We start from the raw sequence: 24,007 nt of genomic DNA on the forward strand, positions 1-24,007 counted from the left end.
AAAAACGATTTTTTTATTAATAAAAATTTGGCATGATAGGAGTAAAATACCAGTACAAATATCAATGACATGCAATATGACATTCCATGACATTGTTAATTTTGGAAGGTCAGATGAAACCAATTTGGTACCAAAATGTAGACCCGTTTGGGAGCCGAAAGAGCCGACTCTTCCTGCTGAGCTAGGCAGGAGGAGAGGAGGATGAAGTAATGGCTGGAGGTACCAGAGCTGTCTTGTGCAGGGCCACTCCTTCTGGAACTTGGTCCCATTTCCACACAAGACCTCTAGAGCTCAGTCAGCCTGGACTACACCCACACCCACACACACACACACACACACACACACACACCAGATACTGAGATTCCATGTTGTTGAGCAAGAGGTGAACTTAAGTCCGGCTGACCTTGAATTTTAATGTACAACCTCTAAAATCCAAGCAGTTTATCTGTGAGTCAGAGTGAATTTTTGGACAAAACATGAACACTGAAATCTTTACATAGTTTTTGCAAGCCGGGGTTGTAAAGTAGGCCTAATTACCTTGTGCTCTGACCTTTACCCCCTTAAATTAAACTGATTAGTCCTTGAGATAAAGTGGATCATAGTGCTTGGCAGGAAATGCCAAAAAGCATTTTAGAGATGTTGCAATCACAAGTAAGGGGAAAACCTCAGGTCAAAATCAGAGTGGATATTTGTCAACAGTTACAGAAAAAAAAATCTGAAAGCACTACTGAACTTCAAAATTGACCAGAATGTAAATCACAAACAGTAAATAAGTCTCCTGTATGGTTGAGCTAGAAGATGAAGTCTCAAAATCCCCCCTAGTTATTCAGATCAGTCCTTTGGGGAATGTGAATGTCTTGATCTAACTTTACAGTATAAAGAAAAATCTGAAACACATTATCAGTGTCAAGTGTGTTTATTTACTGCAAACTAAATTTCGTCCCAAGGGCTGGGTCAGAGGCAGAAATACACTTTTACATCTCTGCAAAACAAAGTCCTCAAACTATAAAAGTTTTAACATTTCAGAAACCAAATAATGAAATAATTGCAAAAAATAAGACACCTTTTCTCTTGTGATTTCTTTGTTTAATACATTTTACTTTAATTTTACATATAAAACATCCAGCTGTTTAGGATTTCATACATCACAATAAAAGTCTCTTTGTAAGAAATAATGATTGGACTCAGTTATTTCCAACATTGACTAGAGTGAACATACTGTATGGCAGAGGATTCACAGTACATCAGTGTCACTTCTGTGCTGTTATAATCTCAGTGACTACCTGAACCTACACACTCACTCTCTGTGCTTCTGGATTCAGTCTTCTGTCCATGTTTAGAAATGATTCATAGATTTACATGAACTAATGAGATGTTTTATACATTTAGGTCACAACTCTCATGAGTCTCAAATCCATGGCAGACTATTTTGGAGTCACTTCTATGTGGGTGAATTGTGTGTCTCACAACACTGCAGAAAAACAAGTGTATGGAGTACCAGAGTAATCATTTCTATGTATCGTTGAGTTGCACATCCATATATGACATTCATCTTCATAACATTCATATTATTTCATATTCAGTTGTTTTATAGATGATGCAGGAGCTGAAAAAGCTCCAGAAAGATCTGAAAGCAAACATCAATGAATTCTTCAATTAATCAGGTTGATCATTTTTCAACTTGGACGTCTAGCATTTCCAGTGTTGGTTTTGAAGTGTCTACTTGTGTTTTACTGCTTAATTTTTAGAGCTTCATGCTGTTCAGATGAATATTTAGTAAATACTGTATAGAAATAGTGTGCAGTTTGGATTTGGGAGACAGGAAGTTTGAATGAGCGTACAATTTTTACAAACAAGTAAATATCCGACAAACTAATGCATGTACAGCACACTGACTTGTAAAAATGTAAAATAAAAAACAACATTGCAATTGAAAATAAAAGCAAGTTAAAACAAAGTCTATAAAAACTTGAAATATCAATGATTCATCACTGAATCTTATTACAGACTTCCAGGAACAATGACACATCATTCATAGATATTCTATTGATGCTAAAATATTTAATAATCCTCTTCTTCATCTGTTCTTTATCATTTGTTCTATTTTAAATTATTTTCTGAAATTGCACTTAAACTGATTAAATTCACACTAATATGATTTAATGATAAAACATCAGAAACATTCATCCTCCAGTAGAGTTCATTTTCTGATTGAACACAGCAGCTGTATGAGGCCCCCCAGAGGCAACAAGAGGAACTACAGCAGAGGATTTAAAGTACACCTTTTAAAGGGCACAAGCTTGTTTTTTAAGCTTGATTGACAAGTAACATGATTTTTTCCCCAATTATGATGCTTTTGTGATCATTTCAGTACATTTATTTATTTATTTTACAAAATCTACATCTACATATAGCTTCCTTTAAAGCAGAGCAAAGTTCTTTTTTGTTTCTTCTCTTTAGCATTAAGCAGGTAAATTGTTCTCAGTACAAAATAATAAAAAGGCCCTATCATCTCAGAAATATTTGTTTTCATAAAAAATGTAAGGACACACTCTGGAAGATAGAAAATTTAAAGGGAAATTATTGGAGGTAAATGCTGTGTGATATGTTATATTTTTGCTAAGTTAAAAAAAAGTTTGTGTTTGGTCACGACTGGGAGACTCAAAGGAAATCTTAACATGCAAAAATAGTCTCTTTACTTTGGTTTGGCTGGAATCTCAAGATTTGTAGCACCATAATGGCTACATAATCACTATCATTGTAAATTTCACAAAAATAAGAACTTAAAGTTTTGGCATCAGAAATGGCAGCACAGATTTTTGTCTATAAAAATATATAATCTAAACCCTGAAAGAATATAAGACAGTTGCTTAGGAGTAGAAAAACTTTGTCCCATAGTTAGTGTAACATCTTCAGACTGAGCAGAGTCTGTAACAGAAGTCTCTACCAATGTGATTTGAAGTTTTACAAATCAGGAAAGAAGTGAACACCCACGTTTAGTAAACATCTCCTCGGTCATCTGCTCTCTGTTCATCAGCTGATGGCTCACTGTTGGTTTCTGGTTTCTTGTCTGGCATCAGTGCAGATTTCTCTGTTAAATGACAAAGTAAAGGATGTTTTAAAAAAGCAGAACAAAGGTGTCCAAAATGATTTTTATTTAAATACAGTTCAAACCATGATAAAAACCTGACAAAGTGATAGTTTCTTAGTTTCACACATCTTCCTTTAGTACTTTCTGTGCTGATTTTTTTTAAAGATTTATTTCTGGGGCTTTTCATGCCATTATTTAGAGAGGAGGACAGTGGATAGAGTTGGAAACAGGGAGTAGTGAGTGATGATTATTTTCAAACTAATTCTTGGGGTTTTTACTTGTGTTTTGGGCAGAAAATGAATCAACTGCAACACACCAAAGACAAAACATTATTCTTTCAGTCATTAGAAACTGTGAGAGAAATAACAGAGAATGACAAGTATGTTAAATATTACTTACCAGAGTCCTTGTTGGTATCTGGAGGTCCAGAGGTCTGCTGGTCAGGAACCTCTACAGATGTGAACTCTACAAATGGATGAAACATAAAAGTACATTGATTTTTAAGATAAAATAGTGACCCTGTTTTATTCTTTTGGATAACCTACGGTTGAACTCACCAGTTTCCTGGTCAGTGTTAGAGGCTGCAGCTTCTGCCAGGCTCTGGTTGGAAGTTTCTGGAGTCACTGACTCAGTCTCTATTAAATACAACAACACAATAACAAGTAAGAATTTTAAAACACCTTTAATACCTGAAGCCACGATGTCTGTCCCACCCCAGCCTGGATGACAAAAGCTAAATGTCTTTACTGGATGTTAGAACTAGCCTCAAGCTTAAAAATCTTAAAGTAGTAAATAACTTTAAAAATAATGCAGAGAAGGGCATTTCCTTCTCAGATTAAGAGGAGCTGACACATTTGAGTAGAAGTCCCTTAAATGATGTACTGAACTTGGGTAAACATATTAAGCCGTTTCCCAGAACAGGAAACTCTTCCATGTTTTTTCCAAACTGTTTAGGGTAAAACTCTCATGGTTAGGATTTTAAAAGTAACTAAACTAAACTAACTGAAACACCCTTGGTTGATTTTCTACTATCAGTCTTCTGTAACTATTTTGAACACCACTTTGTTTTTATGTTTGGTTTAATAACATTTTACACACCAGCTCCATTGCTGAGATGTTGGGTAGTATCAGTTTGTCCTGAAACAAATGGTAGAAAAAATCCATTGTAAGATAACTGGTGAATGATTTTGTTCTAAATCAAACAAGTTTTCTCATAGTTTAAACATGTTTCAGAATAGGTTCAATAGCATTTCATTACCTTCACCATCAGGAGATTGATTAAGTGGATCCATCTCATGTTCAGGCCCTATCAAGATAAAAATAATTACAAAACAATGTAGTTGATCACCATCACCTAAAACAGCAAACTGGAAAACAAAATGATAAGTCTAAGCATTTATCATAAATCTATGTTGACAACATTTTTTATTGTGGTTATGGCTGTTATAGCTAAGAAGAGTAGCTCAATAAAGTGACACTACAATTTCTGCTGAAATAAAAGGAAAAAATACACAGGCAAGCTTAGCATGTTGAAATTTAATAAGACTCATTTGAGAATTATGTTTATTTTCTAAATACGTTTTCTTATCAAACATTTAAGAAAACATTTTCTATCTTACCATCTAGTTCTCTTGGCCACTTTTCAATGTATTAAACAGAGAAAAGCATGTTGTAAATCAGTCATTCATAATGTGATCATCATTAAACATTAATCATGCTTAAGCAGAGAGTCACCAAAGATGGATCCTGACAGCAGAACATACATATATATATATATATTATATTACTGATTGTATTTCATTAAGATTTTTTCAGTTAAATATTGATTATTTGGACTAATAAATCTGATAGGGCAAAAACATTAAAAACAACAAAGCAGCACTCTAATTTCCCCTGAAATAAAAAGGAATTCAATGATCAAACTGAATCTTGTCTGTTTATAGATACTACATTGGTTGTGATAAATACATGAAAAAAATTAAGTAATAGGTAAATTCTGAAATTTACATAAACCACAGTTGAAGAATGTTTTATTTCTCAATATGTAGTCTTTTCACATGTTTAACAAAACATTTAGTTTCTTACCCGCTTTCATTGCATTTGTGTGTTGGACAAAAAAAAGCATGTTGTGAATCAGTCATTCATAATGTGATCATCATTAAACATTAATCATGCTTAAGCAGAGTGTCACCAAAGATGGATCCTGACAGCAAAACAAACTCAAACATCTTAAAAACACTGATTGTATTTAATTAAGATTGTTTTCAGTTCAATATTAGCTATTTAGACTAATAAATCTGGTAGAGAAAAACTATTAAAAACAACAAAGCAGCTCTATACTTTCAGCTGAAATAAAAAAAAGAAATCAACTGATCAAACTGAATTACTGTCTGTTTATAGATACTATATTGGTTGTGCTGTTAAAAAGGAACACATATCTAAATTCTGAAATTTACATGAACCACAGTTGAAGAATGTTTTATTTCTCAATATGTTGCCTTTTTACATGTTTAACAACAAACTTAAACATCTTAATATGACTATTATCACATTACTGATTGTATTTAATAAAGGAAAACATTTTTGTGTAAAATCAAATATTTGGATTCATAAATCTGATGGAGCAAAACTATTGAAGTACCATAAAGTGACGCTACAATTTCTGCTGAAGTAAAAAATTATATAATGCATGTTAAAAGTGAATAAACTATATATTGAACTATCTTTCAATATACTTTTATATCAAACATTTACGAGAACATTTTCTATCTTACCATCTCGGTGTCTTCGCCACTTTTCTGTGTATAAGACAGAGAAAAGCATGTTGTAAATCAGTCATTCATAAAGTGATCATCATTAAACATTAATCATGCTTAAGCAGAGTGTCACCAAAGATGGATCCTGACAGCAGAACAAACTCAAACATCTTCATATGATTTTTATTATATTACTGATTGTATTTAATTAAGATTTTTTTCAGTTTGATATTAATTATTTAGAATAAAAAATCTGGTAGAGAAAAACTATTAAAAACAACAAAGCAGCTCTATACTTTCAGCTGAAATAAAAAAAAGAAATCAACTGATCAAACTGAATTATTGTCTGTTTATAGATACTACATTGGTTGTGCTGTTAAAAAGGAACACATATCTAAATTCTGAAATTTACATGAACCACAGTTGAAGAATGTTTTATTTCTCAATATGTTGCCTTTTTACATGTTTAACAACAAACTCAAACATCTTAATATGACTCTTAGCACATTACTGATTGTATTTAATAAAAGAAAATATTTTTGTGTAAAATCAAATATTTGGACTCATAAATCTGGTAGAGCAAAACTATTGAAGTACCATAAAGTGACGCTACAATTTCTGCTGAAGTAAAAAATGATATAATGCATGTTAAAAAGTGAATAATCTATATAATGAACTATGTTTCATATACTTTTTAAAAAAAAAAATCAAATATTAAAGAGAATATTTTATATCTTACCGTCTATTTCTCTTTGCCACTTCTCTGTGTATTTGACAAAGAAAAGCATGTTGTAAATCAGTCATTCATAATGTGATCATCATTAAACATTAATCATGCTTAAGCAGAGTGTCACCAAAGATGGATCCTGACAGCAGAACAAACTCAAACATCTTTATATCACTTCTATCAAATCACTGATTGTATTTAATTAAGATTTTTTTGTGTGTTTGTTTAATAATCATAATTTCTGCTGGAATAAAAAATAATTTAATGCATTTTAAAAAGTGAATAATCTATATACTGAACTATGTTTCAATATTCTTTTTATTATCAAACATTTAAGAGAATATATTGTATCTTACTGTATTGTGCTCTTCGCCTTCTTTCTGTATATAAGAGAAAGAAAAGAATGTTGTAAATCAGCCATTAATGATGTGATCATTATCAGTCACTGACCATGCTTTAGCATTGTTTTATATTTGATAGTGACAGTGGAAAGAACATAAGGTACTCCTTCATCAGACTTAAACCACAGAACTGATCTGTAGGTAATTTTGACTTTTTGTTGAAAATCAAATATTATCACTTATAAATTTGTTAGAGCAAAACTACTGAAAGAACTCATTATTACTGAATATTTTATCAACACAATGAATTCTGGCTTCTTACCCCTGATGAAAAATACAGCAACCCCAATGAGTACCAAAACAATCACTACTACTACTGGTACAAGGATGGATATCAGCCGCTCCTGTTCTTCTATAAAACAAAAAGTCAAATGTATTTGGATGATGTTGGTTAATGCTTTTGTTTGATATTGTGGTATTGTTAATATGCAATGTTTCTATAAAGATAAAAAATCAGTGCTTATAATGAGGATGTTTGTCAGTGGAACTACTCACGTTTAATGATGGGGTTTGTGATGCTTTCACTGGTTTCATTGCTGACTGGGTTCATCATCAAACATCTGAAACTGTACTCCTTTGAATCCTAAACATTCAGAGAAAGAAAATCATGAAAACAGATTAAGAAAAAAAAAGCTCATATGTTAAAGAGAGATTAATGTTGTTAGTTTTTCATACCTTTGTTATAATCAACTCCTCATTTGAAGGTCCATGCTCGCCATCTATAAACCACGTATAAGTGATTGGTTCAGCCTCTGCAGTGTTGCCTTCACAGGTCACATCACAGTTGGTCATCTCAGTGTTGCAGGATGTTTCTACAGAGGGTTTAGCTACACGAGCTGACAGAAGAAAGAGCAAAAATACGGGGTACTTTAGGGTACTTGAGGTCAAAAGAATTTGAAGAATGATCTGGTGGTGAAACTTTATTTAAAAAATCACCACTCACAGATAACAGAGAGCTGAGTCTTGCTGGAGACTTTGTAGTTAATCTCTGGTGTGTAGATGCCACTGTCGTTCAGGTTAAGTTCTTTGATGGTCAGTTCTCCAGTATCAGTGTTCACCTCACAACGACCTAAAATCATAAACAGACATGGTGACATGTGACAGCAGGCAGGGAGAAAATGTAAAACAGGGAGAAATGGGGGATAAACACTGTGGTGGGTCCCTGTTTTTATTATATTATTATTTTATTCTATGTTTCAACTGCATTACTCATCAGTAGACAACTACTGTAACCACAGACCTTTCACAAGCATACATCTTTAAAGATGGATTGCATTAATGGTCTGTAGTGAGTTAAAACATCTCTATCACTCTTAAAAATAAAATTTAGCTCAGTCCAGTTCAAGGGTTAAATGCTCTTTTAAGGTATGTTCATTTTCATTGTTTTATATTTGAGAGCTCCGAAAGAATTTACAGTCTAAGGCTCTGTTCACATGACAACGTTTTCAAGAGAAAACTCCGTTCACACAAGAGCGGCATTTTGGTGCCTGAAAACAGAACTTTTTGGAAATGGGCTCCAGAGTTGAAGTTTTTCAAAACACCCCCATCTCTGTGTAAACAGGGAAAACAACACTTTCTGAAAACACACATGTGCTCTACGGCTGCAGTCAGCTGTCAAGCACAAGTGTCTCAGCACTCTGAACAGAGCTGTGGCAGCTCGAGCCGTCTGATATAGTTTACTGTGATTCAGCTTGTCAAGACACAGCAGCTGGATTTAGAAAAGGGGAAACATTATTCTCGTTTGGAGGGCAATCAGTGCCAGTTTCTTTAGATAAAGTCATGTTATTAATTTTGGAAAAGATTACTTTTACCTTTTTTATTGATCATTATTTTAATCACCGTCATCATCATCGTAGTGAGGCAGAGAAATTTCACGGCTCATATTAACAGAAAAAAATGCTTTGCTAGATCAGTCTTGTTATAACGTAGATATCTGCTGAGAATCATTAATTCCCCACAGACAAATTCAGCTCCTACAGCCTCTAATTTCTTGTGGATTTTCTTATAAAGTGCGGCGCTGCTCATGAGCACAGCTGGAGCCTTTTTTCAGACCCATATTTCTATTTTTCCATATATCTGCTTCTTGGAAATGATTTAGACTTTATCTTTTTTCTTTAAGTTTTAATCAGCTAACTGCACATCAATGTGCAGCTGATGGAGGAGACAGCTTCTGTGTTTGGGTTAAAAAGAAAGTTAATCACTTCCAAGAAGCAGATCAAATTGAAAAAGGGGAAGTATATTGTTCTGAAAAGGCTATCATTCTTTTGCTGCACTTAAAGCAGGAAACGCTGCACTTTCTTAGAAAATCCACAAGAAATCAAAAGTTTTAGGAGAAAAAATTGTCCCTTGAAAATCAAACAGTTGCAAGACCAGTCTATGATAAGACTGGTCTTGCAATTCATTTTTGCATTTATATGTGTTGTAAAATTTCGCTGCCGCGCTACGATGGTGATGAGGAGGATTTAGTGATGAATTACTCTCATGAACCCAGGGCTTGACATTTACACCTGCCAACTAGCCAGATGTGGGTGGATTTCGACCGTGGCGCATAGGCGTAGGAACCGGGGGGGATGGGTGGGATGTGCCCCCCCCAATATTGGAGACAGGGGCATTTGCCCCACCCAAAAATTATATTCCAGAGGAGAAAAATATTTGATTTTGAAATTTTTAACTTATTTTTATTTTGAAAGTGCAACGCAGCGTCCTGTCACCGCCGGCCCCCTCCCTCACCACACTGAGAGTGTTTGAGAGGCGGGAGACAGCAGCAGACAGCAGGTTGTCTACTGACAGAAAGTCTTTTGAACAAGGTAAAACAGTCTGTAGGGAATGTTGCCATGAATATGGCTTGTTTATAACTTCATGTTGTTAATTCATATTCATATTTAGAAACTATATCTTTTGAGTTGAGTTATCTTTGGTCACTTGTCTACTAACTTCTTCAGTGTTCCCAAGTAACGTCAACGCTAGCCAAAATGTTTTGTCATCTCATTTCAGTACAATGCCACCACTGAAGAAAAGGCTGAAACAGCAGCAAGACTTGCTTTGTGTTTTCAACAAGAGTAATGTTAGTGTGAGTAACGGTTACACAACACAAGGACAACAGGAAAAGGAGAGGATGGCATATGGCTTGAAGTGAGGTTAAAATAAATTAGTGAAAACTTTTACTGTAAGGGTTAAGTTATGCTGTAAACAGAGTTGACAGTGTATGAGCCTATATACATCTGCAAATCAGTAGTTAAAAGTCTTCATTCTATATGACAAAAACCTTAACAGATATTTTTTTAGCTTTTGTAAGTCAAATGCTGATACTCTACATTACTATATGTAATGTTGTCTTGTAAAAATATTAATGCCATGCAGGGACATCAAGGGCTTGAGGGAGTCAAAGTGAGGGAGAGACAGGAACAGACCAGTAGGTAAGAGAGAGTAACATATAACAGTAGATATTTTACAGGAGTTCACAAAAAAGTGGAAACATGGAATTGCTTGCTTGTAATAGGTGCAGTCCCATGGCATTGTGACTTTTCCTTTTAGGGTGTCCAGAGTTCTGTGTGTGCTACTAATTTTGTCTTTGTGCTACTGAAATATTTAGCTTGCTAGTACCAGTACTGCCACCTGATAAAGTAAGCGTACAGCCCTGGAATGATATAATCATTATGCTTTGCTTAAAGACTCAAGCCATTTTGTTCAAGAGGAAGAGAGAAGTGTTTTTTCTGGTTGGTTTGCCCTCATCTTAAGATCATAAAACATAAACATACAGATTCTATACATGCATTTATATAGGCGTGCACAGCACTATTTTTCCAAGAAACATTTGAAAAAAAGAAGAAAGAGTAAAAGATCACATAGCATTTTGTGAATGTTTTGCAGTGTAGTTAATTTATGACATATTTCTGCTCAAACTATTTACAAATCTGTCAGATTTCCAATATGTGTCTCCCCCCCCAGTGTTAAACTCATTCCTACGCCCTTGCTGTGGCGAGTAGCAACATGAGACACACAGATGAGGACAGGAGAAGTTTAACACTCAACATTCTCTGATGGAGATCTGTCAGAGTGAAAATTACTGATGTTCTTGTAGTCTGCTGTAGTTTTTCCTGATAAACAGCCAATTTACAGGATTTTAATATTATCATAAACTTAATATCCATTAAGAAGTAAAAATCCAAGACTCTTGACTCTTAGATGACCGTCTCTAACAGTGAAGTATGACATGTCTCTGTGTTGTTTCAAATGTACAGGTAGAAGTGCTTTATTAAGAGGAGAGCTGATATTGATCACACTGATGAGGGAAAGTAGAGCATGTGTGTCATATCATACCCTTTGGACCACATTTGGCATATAGCTCATAGTTTTGAAACACCAAAATTGTGGCTAGTGGAAATACTGAGTGGCTAGTAAGTTTGCAAAACCACTAGCCATCGTGGCTGGTGGGCAAAAAAAGTTAATGTCAATCCCTGCATGTACCTATGTATGATAAAAATGTTTCATATTATCAAAAACACATGAAAAACAGTGAATGTGCAGTACTGTGCTTGTTGTAGAGACAGTTTTACTGTGCAGTAAATCACCTTATTACAGCGGTTTTTGTTTCCTGCGTTCTCGTGTAGACAGAGATTGTTTTCAAAATGTGAAACTTTTTGGAAATGAAAATGGAAAACAAAGCAAAACGTTGTCGTGTAAACAAAGCCTAAACAGTCATTAAAAATACACTCAAGTAATCTCTTTACTTCAAGTTTCCATAAAATGACTGTAATAACTGAACTGAAGTGGATATTAATGGATTCCAGTCATGGTTACCTTGTATTCTGTTTCTGTGGTGTAGTGGTGAGCTAAGAAGAAAAGCTGGGTGGTTTCTGTGGTAATGTGATGTAGACATCTTTAAAACAGAGACTTCAGTGTCCATACATGTGGCTAAGACTTTGTACAATCTGTGTTTTCTTTGAAAGACATAATAGTGTAATAATCCTCCAACACATCTGAAACTTGCAGACTTCCACGCTGTCTCACCAGAAGTAAAAAAGTCGATTTTAAGGGACCAGTCTTGTCAGCATTATTTTAGATTTTGATAACTGCTCAACAACAGAAATATGATAATTACATTTTGTGTTTTTTGCTCTACTCTCATGAAAAGTATTAAAGTGACTGTGTGTGTGTGTGTGTGTGTGGGGGGGGGGGTATATGTGTCTGTGGGTGTGTGTGTGGGTGTGTATGCACATGCTTGTAGATGATTGATTTGATCTGTTTTATTGTTACTATTTATCTGCCCAGGGATGACTAATGAAATGGCTAGTGTATATGATACAAAGCATCTCCGCCTTCTTGAGAGACTAATGTTATTTCAAATATTGTCCCAGAGACATATAAACTTGATTAAAATAAACTAAACAAAGCGAGGATGACCATAAGGCCCAATGATCTTCACCCTCAAAGTTAAACCAGCTCATCCATGAGTTAGAGTGGGTTTTGCAATTTTAGATATTAACTAAATTTACAAGAAGGTCCAGGAAGGACTGACAACACAAAAACATAATGCCCCTGGCATCGTCTATAGCTGACATCTGATAAAACATCTTATTTACACTGAAAACATGTGAAAGCCCCACATCAATCTATATCTTAAAATAAACTTTAACCACAATCTTAATCTGTCTCGTTTAAAAGTTTTCTCTCCTAGAAAAACACTCAAACCAGTGCAAAAAGCATACAGAAAGATAAAAGATCACAGATATCATAATTGTTCCCCTGGGAAGCCAGCTCACTTTGAGCTGTTCAGAGGCTGATGGCAGTCAGAACAAAATAGTTTTTGGTTAAATAGTTCTACATGTAACATATCTGGGGTCAGACAGGGGCAGCAAAACCTCCTTGAAAAAGGTTTGGTTCATCCAGGATCAACTGGACCTTTTTAAGAGTTCTGACTTTGTATCATTTAAACAGCTCATTCAGAGTAGTGCTAATTTTGCAGCACATATGCACTAAGTCCAGCAACCTGTTCTTGTTTTTTAAAACAACCATAATAAAGTCACTATAAAATACCTTCAAATGTCTTTTATTTGACAAACCAAATAGTTGAATTCAGATCAAGCTGCTTATGTTTTCAAGAGTAGATAAACAAGTATATTTGTAAGAAAATTTACCTTGAATACCTTGAATTATCTTTAATTTGTTTCTCTGTTAACATACCCAAAACTATGATTATGATCAAAGGTGCTGCTTATGTTTTCAATCAGAAATAAACATATTTTGGTACATTCATAAGTAAATTTACCTTTAAACTGGCCAAAACACTCAAACTCGTTTCCATGCCAATCTGCTGCAATATCCTCATTGTATTTCCACTCTATGTTTTTGATAGGAAGATCCATGGGGGGTGGTCTGAGGACAGCATCTCCACCTATAGCCATGTAAATTTGGTCAACTGTAAAAGAAGGACACCAAAGGTCATTATTGAATATTTGTAGTCTTATCTAAGTTATCTAAATCACATTCTGAACCATTTCTTAATTCATGAGCAAAAAACAAAATGCTCCTAAAGCAGAAGTTGTCTGAAGTTATGCTACAAACTTTTTCCCCACACAACTAAGACGGAATCTACAGCAACATAAATTCATTTATTTAGTTATTCATTTGAATTTATTTAACCAGGAAAACCTCACTGAGATTAAGAATCTCAGCAGCACAATGAACAGAGCTGCAAACATGAAACATTAAACATAAGAAACACTACAAACACAGATCAACCAACGACTGGTTCACAGAGCAGAAAGTCATCAGTCAAAATATCTACAACCTGATCAATCTTCCTCTAATACCTTTAATCTTTACATTTTTAAAATAACTTTAACTTTAACAACTTACCTGAAACTCCTCTTACTCATCACAAGCTAAAGATTTAAGGCATTGGGAAGATGCACGCATGTACAGAGTGTCACAGTAATCAATCACAGGTATAAAAGTGGCAGAAACAAGACTTGTCTCTGATAAAAAAAAAAACAAAAAACAAGAGGGTTTTTTTTTTCCAGAAAAGAGTAAGTGTTTTGAAAATGGTGGCATATGTCTATATTATGTAATAGATGGGGGTAAAATGGTATCATCTTTCGTTCTGGGGTGTGTAATAAGCCGTGCTACATTTGTGACTCAGTAGGGGAGACCAGGGGCAATTGTAACACACTAAATTCCTCCAATCAGAAACAAGCTTGAGTGATAAAACTAACTCTGCACAAACTCAGAGGGATTCTCTCTCTGCCTGTTGAAAAAGAGCAGGAATACTTCCACACCACAGAAGCTGTCCACAAAAAAAAAAAGATTTTTAGGTACAAAGCTTACTTTGTGGTTTGACAAATGTTTTTCTTCTGCTGTCTAAAGTTTAGATGAAAGTAAAGTCAAACTCTGTTTAATTTCATCCCTGGCCTTTTGGTAGAAAAAACAACATGAACAACCTCTCCTAACATAAGTGCTAGTAGCTAATATGAGAGACTTTATTATGGCTGCTGGGTCAGGGGCAACTGTAACGCTGTGGCTGGGGTCAGCTGTAACACTGATTCAATTGTGTTCTAATTGCCATAGTCGACTACAAGCCATACTGCCTCATGTAAGCAAATGCGGACTTAATTTTGCTTTTTAAGAATAAATATATTTCACACATTTTAAAAGAAAAAATGCACTTTAATAAATCATGTTTGTGTAGTGATGTTAATGTGTCTATTCTGCAGTTTTATTAAAGTTTGGCTACAGACAGTTCTTAACTGATGAATCTGAAATGACCGTAATAGATCCAAATAATAAAAATGTTCTGCGTAGAAAATAATTCTTACTGTGACTTATTAGTGCAATAAGACTTGGTGTGTCCATAAATAGATACATCTTTTTCTATGAATTCATATTACAGCCTTCTTGAATTGGGGAAATAAGAGACGATACTGAAAAAGAAAACTTGGAAAATTTATGTGATACTGTAACAGAAATGGGAATACTTTAAAGTTAGCCCTAATCTGAAATATAGACGGTAAGTATGATGCCAGGGTATCCACAGGGTAGCTCAAATTAAGGCCATTGAAAGGTAGTAAAAGGTAACAACCGCAATTTGACCTGGTAGTAAATTTTTCATCACCCCTTCAATATATTATGACTTTTGCATTGATGCTGAATTTTTGTTTTAAGTTTGTTTGGTTGCTTACAACCAAAGGGAACTACTTACTGTGTCTGTATTAACGTAGCGCTCTGATACGAGGGAGACGGACAGACAGCGAGGATGGAGAGAAATGAGGAGAGAACCGTTACAGTAGGGCTGGACGATTATGGCAAAAATAATAATCACGATTATTTTGATTGATATTGAAATCACGATCAATGAACACGATTATTCGTTGATTTCAAAACTTGAGTATTTATTGAACCACAACTTAAAAGAACAATGAAAAATAAATCAGTTACAAGTAAAATAATAATAATAATAATAATAATAATATATTAAATAATAGCAATAAAAAACAATAAATAAAATTAAATACCCAATCTACATGCACTCCTGTAAAACTTGCAAATTTCAAATGCAAATTGTCCTACCATGTCCTACCCTTCTTCTCAACCAAAGGCTGCCTTCTGTCATGTTTTTAATCGCTCGCTCCTCGTATTATTGATCCACATATGTCACACGCTTGCTGCAGCTGCGCACGCAACACAGGTGCATTCACAGTGCTTTTACAGTGTAGGAACTTGCATACACGCTGCGCGGCACATTAATCGTTTTTCTTTGATTATAATGTTTTTATGATCATGAAAAGCCAAAATTGAAATCACTATCAAATTTCGATTTTATTGTCCAGCCCTACGTTACAGTCAGGAGTAGAACAATGCAGCATCAGACTGCATGCACTGTTACATAATGACAGAGTAAAGAACAGTTTAGGTAACAGGTTTACTTTTAACCATTTAACTTTAATGTGACCTTCTTATTAAGTTACCATCACTCTGTGTTTGAGAGAAAAGAAGGATTTCTTCATTTTCATTATAAACATCAGTTAGGATGTGATTATACACGACTGTGTCTTGAAATGTTGGAAATATCTGACTGTTACACTGGTAAGAATTATTTTATCTCAGGGTTATCCAAACAATGGCTCCTGGAACAGTTGGGCCCTTTTTCAATCAATTTAAGGTTATTTCTTTTTAATTAGTGAACATTTGATTCATTCACATAAACAAGACACTCTTTTTAAGGTAAAAATTGTGGAAAGGTTAAAAAACAGAATTCCAAAAAATTAAAACGGAATTTGGAAAAAAAAATAAAACTGATTTCATAGGGCCCTATAAATGTGACCTGGAAAGGTGTTACTGTGATCAAATCACACCGAGAATCCATCATTCACCATCAGCGGATTCAAGCGTGGGGTGAGCAGCTCCCTATTTCGTTTTTTGGTGCAACACAGAGCAGTGCAACTGCAAACACAAGCTCAGCTACGAGCACAAGTATTGCGTGTTGATAGTAAAAAATATTTTACAGGTAGTAAAAGGTAGTTCATTCAACTCTAGGATTCCTGTATAAACCCTGGATGTTTATGGTCAATGTTACAGTTGCCCCCAAACACTTACAATTGTAACACCCTGACAACTTTGACTGAACTGAACAAAACAGTCATGCCTTTATGAGTTACAACACAGCAAAAGCTTTATTAATTAGTGCAAAAGTAAATGTGTCTTATATTTAAAAATGGTGTGTGTATTCAAAGTAATTTGTGGAAAATGTAAAAAATGTTACACTTGCCCCCAGTCTCCCCTACTTTAGGACTAGCTCAGTACAAGTTATTTAGAGTCAAGATCCACACTTTAGATAGCATCAGTTACTTTGACCCCTTAAAGCCTGGTGTATTATATTTGATTCATACTTTTATGATACCTCTATCCAATCAATATGATCAAAAACTACTAAAAAAAATATTCTGATTACAACCTGATAAATGATAAAAATGCCCTCAAGTGGATTATGAGTTACCAAAAACACCTAATAATGAGATACTATATGTTAACTTTTATTGAAATTTGGATTTTTTGGATTTCAGTAGAAAGTGAAAGAAAAATTTCAGTTCCAAAAAATTTAATTTTTTCTGGCCATAATTTGTGTTTTCAGGCTTTAATGGGTTAAAAACTTTCAGCTTAAAGTCAAATGGAATAAGCCTGACACAACCATAACTATTATCTTGTTGATTAAGGTTTTTTTGTTTCCACATCCAGAGGAGAACGTGCAGGAGCGACCTCAGAAAGAAAGGTACTCTAACACGGAAGAAGTAAAAACACTTTAACATAAAGTTTCCAGTTATTTCCACTTTTAGGTTCACTAAGATGGCGCAGATAAAGAGTTAAACGTTGATTTAGTGAACGTGATCCATAACACACCGACGGGGCGTGTTTCCTGTTTGACGAAGCAGAAATTAATACTTGTCGATATATGTTGTATTTATTTGGGTAGAAGTATCAAATTTAATACCGCACACCTCATATGAAGGACACAACTTCGTTCAAATCATCACAAAACATATTTAAGTGGTATTTATTTCAATACTTACAAAGGCTGGGAGAAAAACTCAGGAACAGGAGAAACAATCCCAACTCTTGAAGCGCGTGCGGCATATTCCTAAGTTAAACACGTTAAACCGGCACCATAACAACACGACTACACTAAATACACTAAACTACACTAAATATTAAAATTGATAGCTACATTTCAGTTAGCATAAACTACTCAGGTACGAACTCAGTTTGTCACAGACGAAATCGAAACTACAGCTTCTTCTTCGAGAATCCAACTCCGCCTTCCCGCAGTGCGCAGCCGTTAATGGTTGTCTCTTCTTCTTCTTCCTGTTCCTTCTGTGGTTTGTCTGGGAATGTTTCTCACGTTTTTACCTAATGTAACACACTGATTATTTTTAGATTTTTAACAGGGGTTTTAATCTTTTTAGTCTTGTTTTAACCAGTTCTGTCTTATCTATGGGGTACGGTACAATAAAAGGGACAAATTTAAGTGCCAACTTTTAAACTTTTTAATTGGGGAGGCAAAAATGTCAATCTACCTCAGTCAGACAGACAGACTACAGACTGGACCTCAACTTGACCCTGTGACCTTGTGGAAGAGCAACATTAAAGCCAGGCTGCAGCTGGATTTTTACCTCCACAGGGCCACAGGAAATATGGAGAAGTTTATAGAGATGTGGGAGTATGAAGAGTTTCTGTGTAAAGTTTCTGATGGAGAACTAAAATTTCAAATCTGTCCTTTTATATTATGTTGAACAGTCCAGTCACAGATCATTTTTACAGATATCACTGCATTATAATGTACTTTTGAACCATAAATTCCACATTTATGAGCATTATTTTTACTAAATCTACTTGCGTTATTTTGCAGTGCTGGTTCACACCATTTGTACATTTTTAAGGGAGGAGCAGGTGCCCCCAGTATTGTATTTTACTTAATTCAGTGATACTCAATGTGTGGCTCTTTTGTGATGATTTGTGGCTCCTTTGTGTCTTAATTTGAAATATTATTCCCCAGAAAACCTTAAATAAAAGGAAACTTTGACCTCAGAAATTATCCATTGCAAGTCACATTAATCAGTTTGTTTCCCACACTTACACAGTTTGCTTTAATTGCCAACATTTAAATTTGTCTGTATATTTAAATTGCCCTTATTTGATTATTTTGCCACTTTAAATCAATTTTTCAGTGCTGTAGGCCCACTTTTGTCACTTCTTTTGGTCCAGTTTTTGACTCTTTTATCCTGCTTTTTACTATTTGCAATTTTTTCCCCATTTCTGCCACTTTTTGCTATTTAAGCTGCCTTTTGCCATTAAATGCCACTCCCCCCCCCAAAACTTTAGCCATTCTTTGCAGTTTTTCCCCATTCTAGCCCATTTTAGTCACTTTGCACTCATTTTTTTGTTTTTTTGGTCATGTTTTTGCTACTTTTTGACCATTTTTGCCTCCTGTCACACATTTTATGTCAATTCTCACCCACATTTTGCCACCTTCTGTCCATTTTTGCCACTTTTTCTCCTCAATTTTTTTGTCACTTTCCACCCAGTATTTGTTTTTTTAATGCTGATTTTGCCCCTTTTTACCCTTTTTGCCGCTTGTTGACCATTTTGCCCCCTTTAACTTATTTTTATTGCCACTTTAACCCATTTTTGCCACTTTTCACCACTTCGACTGTGGCTCTTGTAAAGATGTTTTTCAACAGTTTGGCTCTTTGGTTGAGCAGGTTTGAGTAACGCTGCTCTATTTGATACAAATTTCAGTCTGTTGAACAATTAATTTAGTCACTTTTGATTCAATAATGATACTAAATGCTAAGGAAAAATAAATAAAATCACATTTTTTTGGGTAGTAAGTACCCTTTTCCCCTCTGTGCTACACCCCTGCTGAGAATAGTGTTGGACTTACTACGCTGCCTTGTGGCACACCATTCTCAGCTTCATACTGGTTGGATAGTTCTGTCCCTATCCTCACCTCAATAGTTCTTCCATTGAAGAAGTCCATTACTCACTTAAATATTCTTCCTCCAGTCCCCATTAAGTGGAGCTTTATCAAGAGACCCTCTTTCAAGTGTTGAAAATGATGTTCTTTTCACTAGTCTGAATGCTCTGTTTCTGTTTCTCACTGCCTCCTCACATTTGTTGTCCCACCACTGCCTTCTTCTTTTTCTTTCCTACTTTTTAGGATAGCTTCTGTTGCAGCTGCTACAATGCTTTGTTTTATTTTGCAATCAAGCATTTCCACACTCAGTTCATCACTAACCTGGTTTAGTAGTTTATCTCCTTCTTCCATAAATATCTCCCGGTTTGCTTTTGCAAATATCCACTTTCCTCCAACACTCTCTACTCCCTGTGGAGAAGCAGTATTAATTTTGCACCACCCGGGATAATGATCACTCCCTAAAGTTCCTCTTTGATACTCTGACCAATCACATATAGTTCCAGTGCTGTTTGATACTAGAGTCAGGTCTAATGCTGATTCCTGTCCAGTATTTACATCTTGTGTAGTAATTTGTGTTTAACATGCCTTTAACACTTCTCAGAGACACTGTTTGAACATTGTGTGGTGCGTTCAAGAACATTACGATGCATTTGTTTTAATGAACAGACTTGAGAAACAGCCTAAAACGGCATTAAACAAATCCCCTGATGTAAAACATCGACTCAAACTATTGAATCTGAGGTGGGACTCTGTTCTCCCTGACTTTACTCTCAGCACCTCATTCCCTTCACAGCCTGGCTGATCTCACTAAAGTTTGCTTCTGAACTGCTTGTGAACTTTCACTTCCTCGGTCCTGGGGGCTCCCTGGTTGTGACGGGGCTTTAAGCAGCTGCTTATGTCGCTTATGCCTCGGGCCAGCTCTGTCATAACATAGAGAATGATATGATCGTATAATCATATTGATCATTTAATAGAATTATGTAACGACATCATATTTCATAATTCTCACAGCACTAATCTGTTTAAAATAAAAAACCCCAACAAAGACAGATAATAAATATATTTATGTAGTTAACAGCTTTATACAGGATGAACATCTCACAGAATTATGGCCTCATTCAGGCAGAAGTTTGTTTATTGTTCCTATTTTGCTGAACATCAGAATAAAAACAAAGAGCTCTGTGGTGATTATTGATCAGATTAAAAGAATGTGAGAGACAGCCTCAGTTATCAGCTAATAACAGATCTGTAGGCTACATAGCTGAGGATATTTACCATGATTCAATGATTGAGTTTATAAACCAAAGTAAATCCACTGATAATTAAATATCTAAAATAAAGAATGCTTTTCTTAAGGCATTTTATGACCGATTTTATACCGTCATCTAAAAGGTTTTGAAATGATTTTAAACAAGGGTCTGCTTAAGGTTTGTGCTGTGAGGTGACTCAGCTGATCATCAGTACCTGATGTTGCTCACACTGAGGCTGTGAAGTGAATGAGTTCTCATTCACTAAGTTGTGCTTCCTCTCTCTCCCTGTCTCTGCCTCACATCTTTCTTTCAGTTTCTTGCTGGGAAATGACGTGAACAGAGGAAGGACGGATACCAAATTGTGAAATGAGAAAGACCTTCTGCATTAAGATGCTGAAATTCCATGTTGTCAAACAAGAGGTAAGGCCTGCTGTCCTGGACTTTAATGTACAACCTCTAAAAAAAAGCAGTTTATCCTTGAGCCAGAGTGGATTTTTGCAAGCCAGCGTTGTAAAAAGGCCTCATGACCTTGTGCTCAGACCCTTAAATTGAATGATTTTGTTCTTGAGATAGAGTGGATCTTAGTGCAAAGTTTAACCCTCAGGCATCATTAGGGACATTTCTGTCCATTTGGGCAAAATTTTCCTCTTTCTCTTTCCCCGTTTTGGCTGTGTTAGCGCATATGGTCTATATTTTTTTTGTTTCTTTTTGCAACAAAGTTTTCCTTCGAGGCAAAATTTTGAATACAAATTTCAAATGCTCTCATAGGTCAGGGGAACAGTGTGAAACAAATTTACTACACTTTAAAGCCATTAAGGACAAAAATGTCCACTTCCAAAAAACTGCTATAAAAACTCAACAGATATATACATTTCAAAATATCTCAAAAGTTGTTGCACAACTGGTTAAGGACTTTCTGTTTTCAATCAGACTTTTTCTATCATAGATCATTTATTTTATTTATGTTTGCATAGTTAAAAAAATTACAATTGTACAGCTTTCACAAGGAAAGTACATATGAGGATTTGTGCAGGTGAGGTAAAGAAACCCGAGAGGGCTTTTAATTAGACCTCACCATGTAAACTGATCATCGTCATTTGCCAATGGTGATAAGCGTAGACATTAAAAAAGAAGAAAAACAAAACATGGAAATGAAGAGAAAGAAAAAAGAAAAAGGCAAGTATGATAGTGTAGGAAGCGAGGTAGTGCTATTTTCAAGGCATTATTCTCTCTAATGATATTTGAAGTGAAATATTTTCTACTTCCAACAGATCACACATCCTAGTATCCTGAGACACACACATCCTTAACGGTATTAGTCAAAATGCCGAATGTTAAGTCAGAGCAAGAGTAGTGCTTTCAGGGCACTCAGAACATAAGTGTATTCATAGATAAACATGTACACACTGACATAGTCATACACGCCTACAGATACATACATACACATATATGCATGCACATGTACATACCCAAAACACACCCAACTTAACAAAGAAAAGTTGAGTATGTTAGAGCATATGAGAATGCAAATTCATACTCGTCAATACCCAACCAGCAGCATTTTTTTTTTTTCATTACACTAGTATGACACTGTAGTTTTTGTTATTATTATTGTTATTTTGATTTGCAGTAGATGTTAGCTAGGGATAATAAATGCAAGAGTATAGATGGTCGATGTCTCAATTTATCAATGTATCTATTAAGCGTTTTTTGAATGCCTTCAGGGAGGATGTTGTTATTAGGAGGTGTGAGTAGGTGTCCCACAGTGCGACACCTCCATATCTAATAAAGAACTGCGCTCTAGAGGTGCAACACTGTGGGGCACGCAATTGGTTAGCTCTTCTGGTTGGGTATGAGTGGTAGCTGGAATAATCAGAAAAATATAGTTGGAAATGAGTTGGGAGGTTATGAGTCATATATTTTGGTTTGTAGATGAACGTACAGATCTGTAAAATGTTTGTTATAAATCGTTAGGATCCTGAGTTGAGAAAAAAGACGTGCTGTTGGCTGTCTGGGTGGGGAATTTGTTGCTAGTCTTACAAAAAGCTTTTGTATTAGATGTAGTTTGTTGAGATTGGGGGGGGTACTACCTCATGCTATATTGCAATAGGTGAAGTAAGGATAAACAAAACTGTAATAAAATGTTGACAAGGTGGCTCTATTAAGAAGAGGGGTAATTTTTCCGATGACTCCAACCGTTGTTGAAATTTTCTTTGTGACATAACTGATTTGTTCCTTCCAGCAACAACCCTCATCCACCATGAGGCCAAGAAAATGAACTATTGGTTCTCTTTTTAATTTTGTGATCAATAATAAAAAGGTTGCACTTATCTATGTTGTACGCTTTCCATCCGGCTAATAGGATGTAATTAGTTTTTTTATGTTAACTGATAGTTTGTTGATTTGGAACCATTTAGTGAATTTGGTGAGACTGTTATTAGCTTCTTCAATGAGTGAATCAAAGTGCTTGCTGGAAAGAACAAGTGTAGTGTCATCAGCAAATTAAATGAGAAACAGAAGGAGAGACCGAGGCAAGATCATTTATGTATAAAAGGAAGAGTAAAGGGCCAAGAATTGAACCCTGTGCTACTCCACAGGTCAATACCGATCTACTGGACTCGCAATTATTTATTGATACATATTGTTGTCTTCCAGTAATATAGTTTTTAAAACCATTTGTAGACTGTTCCATTAAATCATATTTGTGCAGTTTTGACAGTAGTATGCTATGATTTACTGTGTCAAATGCCTTGGAAAGATCTAGAAAAACTGCTATTGCATATTCATTATATTCTAGTGCAGTTGTTTGTTAATGTTAACAGAGCCATGTTTGCAGAATGATTTTTTCAGAAGCCGTATTGATGGTTGTATAATATTTTTTTTGTGGTGATGTGCTAAATTATTCTTTTATTTACTATTTTTTCAAGAATCTTGGAGAAGCATGGTAATATTGATATTGTACGGTAGTTGGTGAAGTTACTGGAACTGTCTGATTTGTGTATAGGTATGAATTAAGCTATTTTGACATCATGTGGAATAATTCCAGTTTAAAGTGATAGGGAGAAAATGAAAGCATGCGGTTCTGCAATGAATGATTTGACAGTTTTTACTAGTTTGACTGTGATGTCATCGTACCCTGGTGCTGAAGTTTGAAAACTGTCAATGATAGAGAGTACTTCATTGGAATCTGGCAGATCAAAGTGACAGAGAGTAGGAAAGTGATGAGTAGGAGAGTAGGAAATTGGTTTGTTTTTTAGATTATTGGGAAACATTTGTTGAAACAGCCTTAAAGGACTGGGTGAGTTCTAGATATGCC

At 35.2% G+C, this 24,007-nt stretch overlaps 1 protein-coding gene across 2 annotated transcripts; it reads right to left on the minus strand.

The window, feature by feature from the left end:
* Positions 1-942: 942 nt before the first annotated feature.
* LOC121506668 lies at positions 943-17,791 on the minus strand. 2 transcript variants are annotated; one of them, XM_041782506.1, is made up of 14 exons: positions 17,538-17,791; positions 13,244-13,393; positions 7,919-8,044; positions 7,651-7,811; positions 7,471-7,558; positions 7,238-7,327; positions 6,931-6,954; positions 6,587-6,610; positions 5,866-5,889; positions 4,350-4,397; positions 4,190-4,228; positions 3,649-3,726; positions 3,491-3,556; positions 944-3,091 (listed from the first exon to the last, which is right to left on the minus strand). In XM_041782506.1, exons 1-14 carry the CDS (start codon positions 17,599-17,601, stop codon positions 2,997-2,999), a joined length of 1,077 nt encoding a protein of 358 aa, XP_041638440.1. In that variant the 5' UTR covers positions 17,602-17,791; the 3' UTR covers positions 944-2,996. The 2 variants fall into 2 exon arrangements, with proteins under 2 accessions (XP_041638441.1, XP_041638440.1); XM_041782507.1 differs by lacking the exon at positions 4,190-4,228 and having other exon boundaries at positions 943-3,091.
* Positions 17,792-24,007: the final 6,216 nt, after the last annotated feature.

The sequence above is a fragment of the Cheilinus undulatus genome, unplaced genomic scaffold, assembly GCF_018320785.1.
Source record: "Cheilinus undulatus unplaced genomic scaffold, ASM1832078v1 Contig6, whole genome shotgun sequence".
In the NCBI taxonomy this organism is placed as follows: Eukaryota; Metazoa; Chordata; class Actinopteri; order Labriformes; family Labridae; genus Cheilinus; species Cheilinus undulatus.

Coding starts and splice junctions, on each gene's coding strand:
- LOC121506668 (XM_041782506.1), bottom strand. CDS start 17,601: ATGCCGCACGCGCTTCAAGAGTTGGGATTGTTTCTCCTGTTCCTGAGT. Junction 7,559..7,650: donor AGGAGTTGATTATAACAAAG/GTATGAAAAACT, acceptor CTGAATGTTTAG/GATTCAAAGGAGTACAGTTT. Junction 5,890..6,586: donor GTGGCAAAGAGAAATAGACG/GTAAGATATAAA, acceptor TCTTATACACAG/AAAAGTGGCGAAGACACCGA.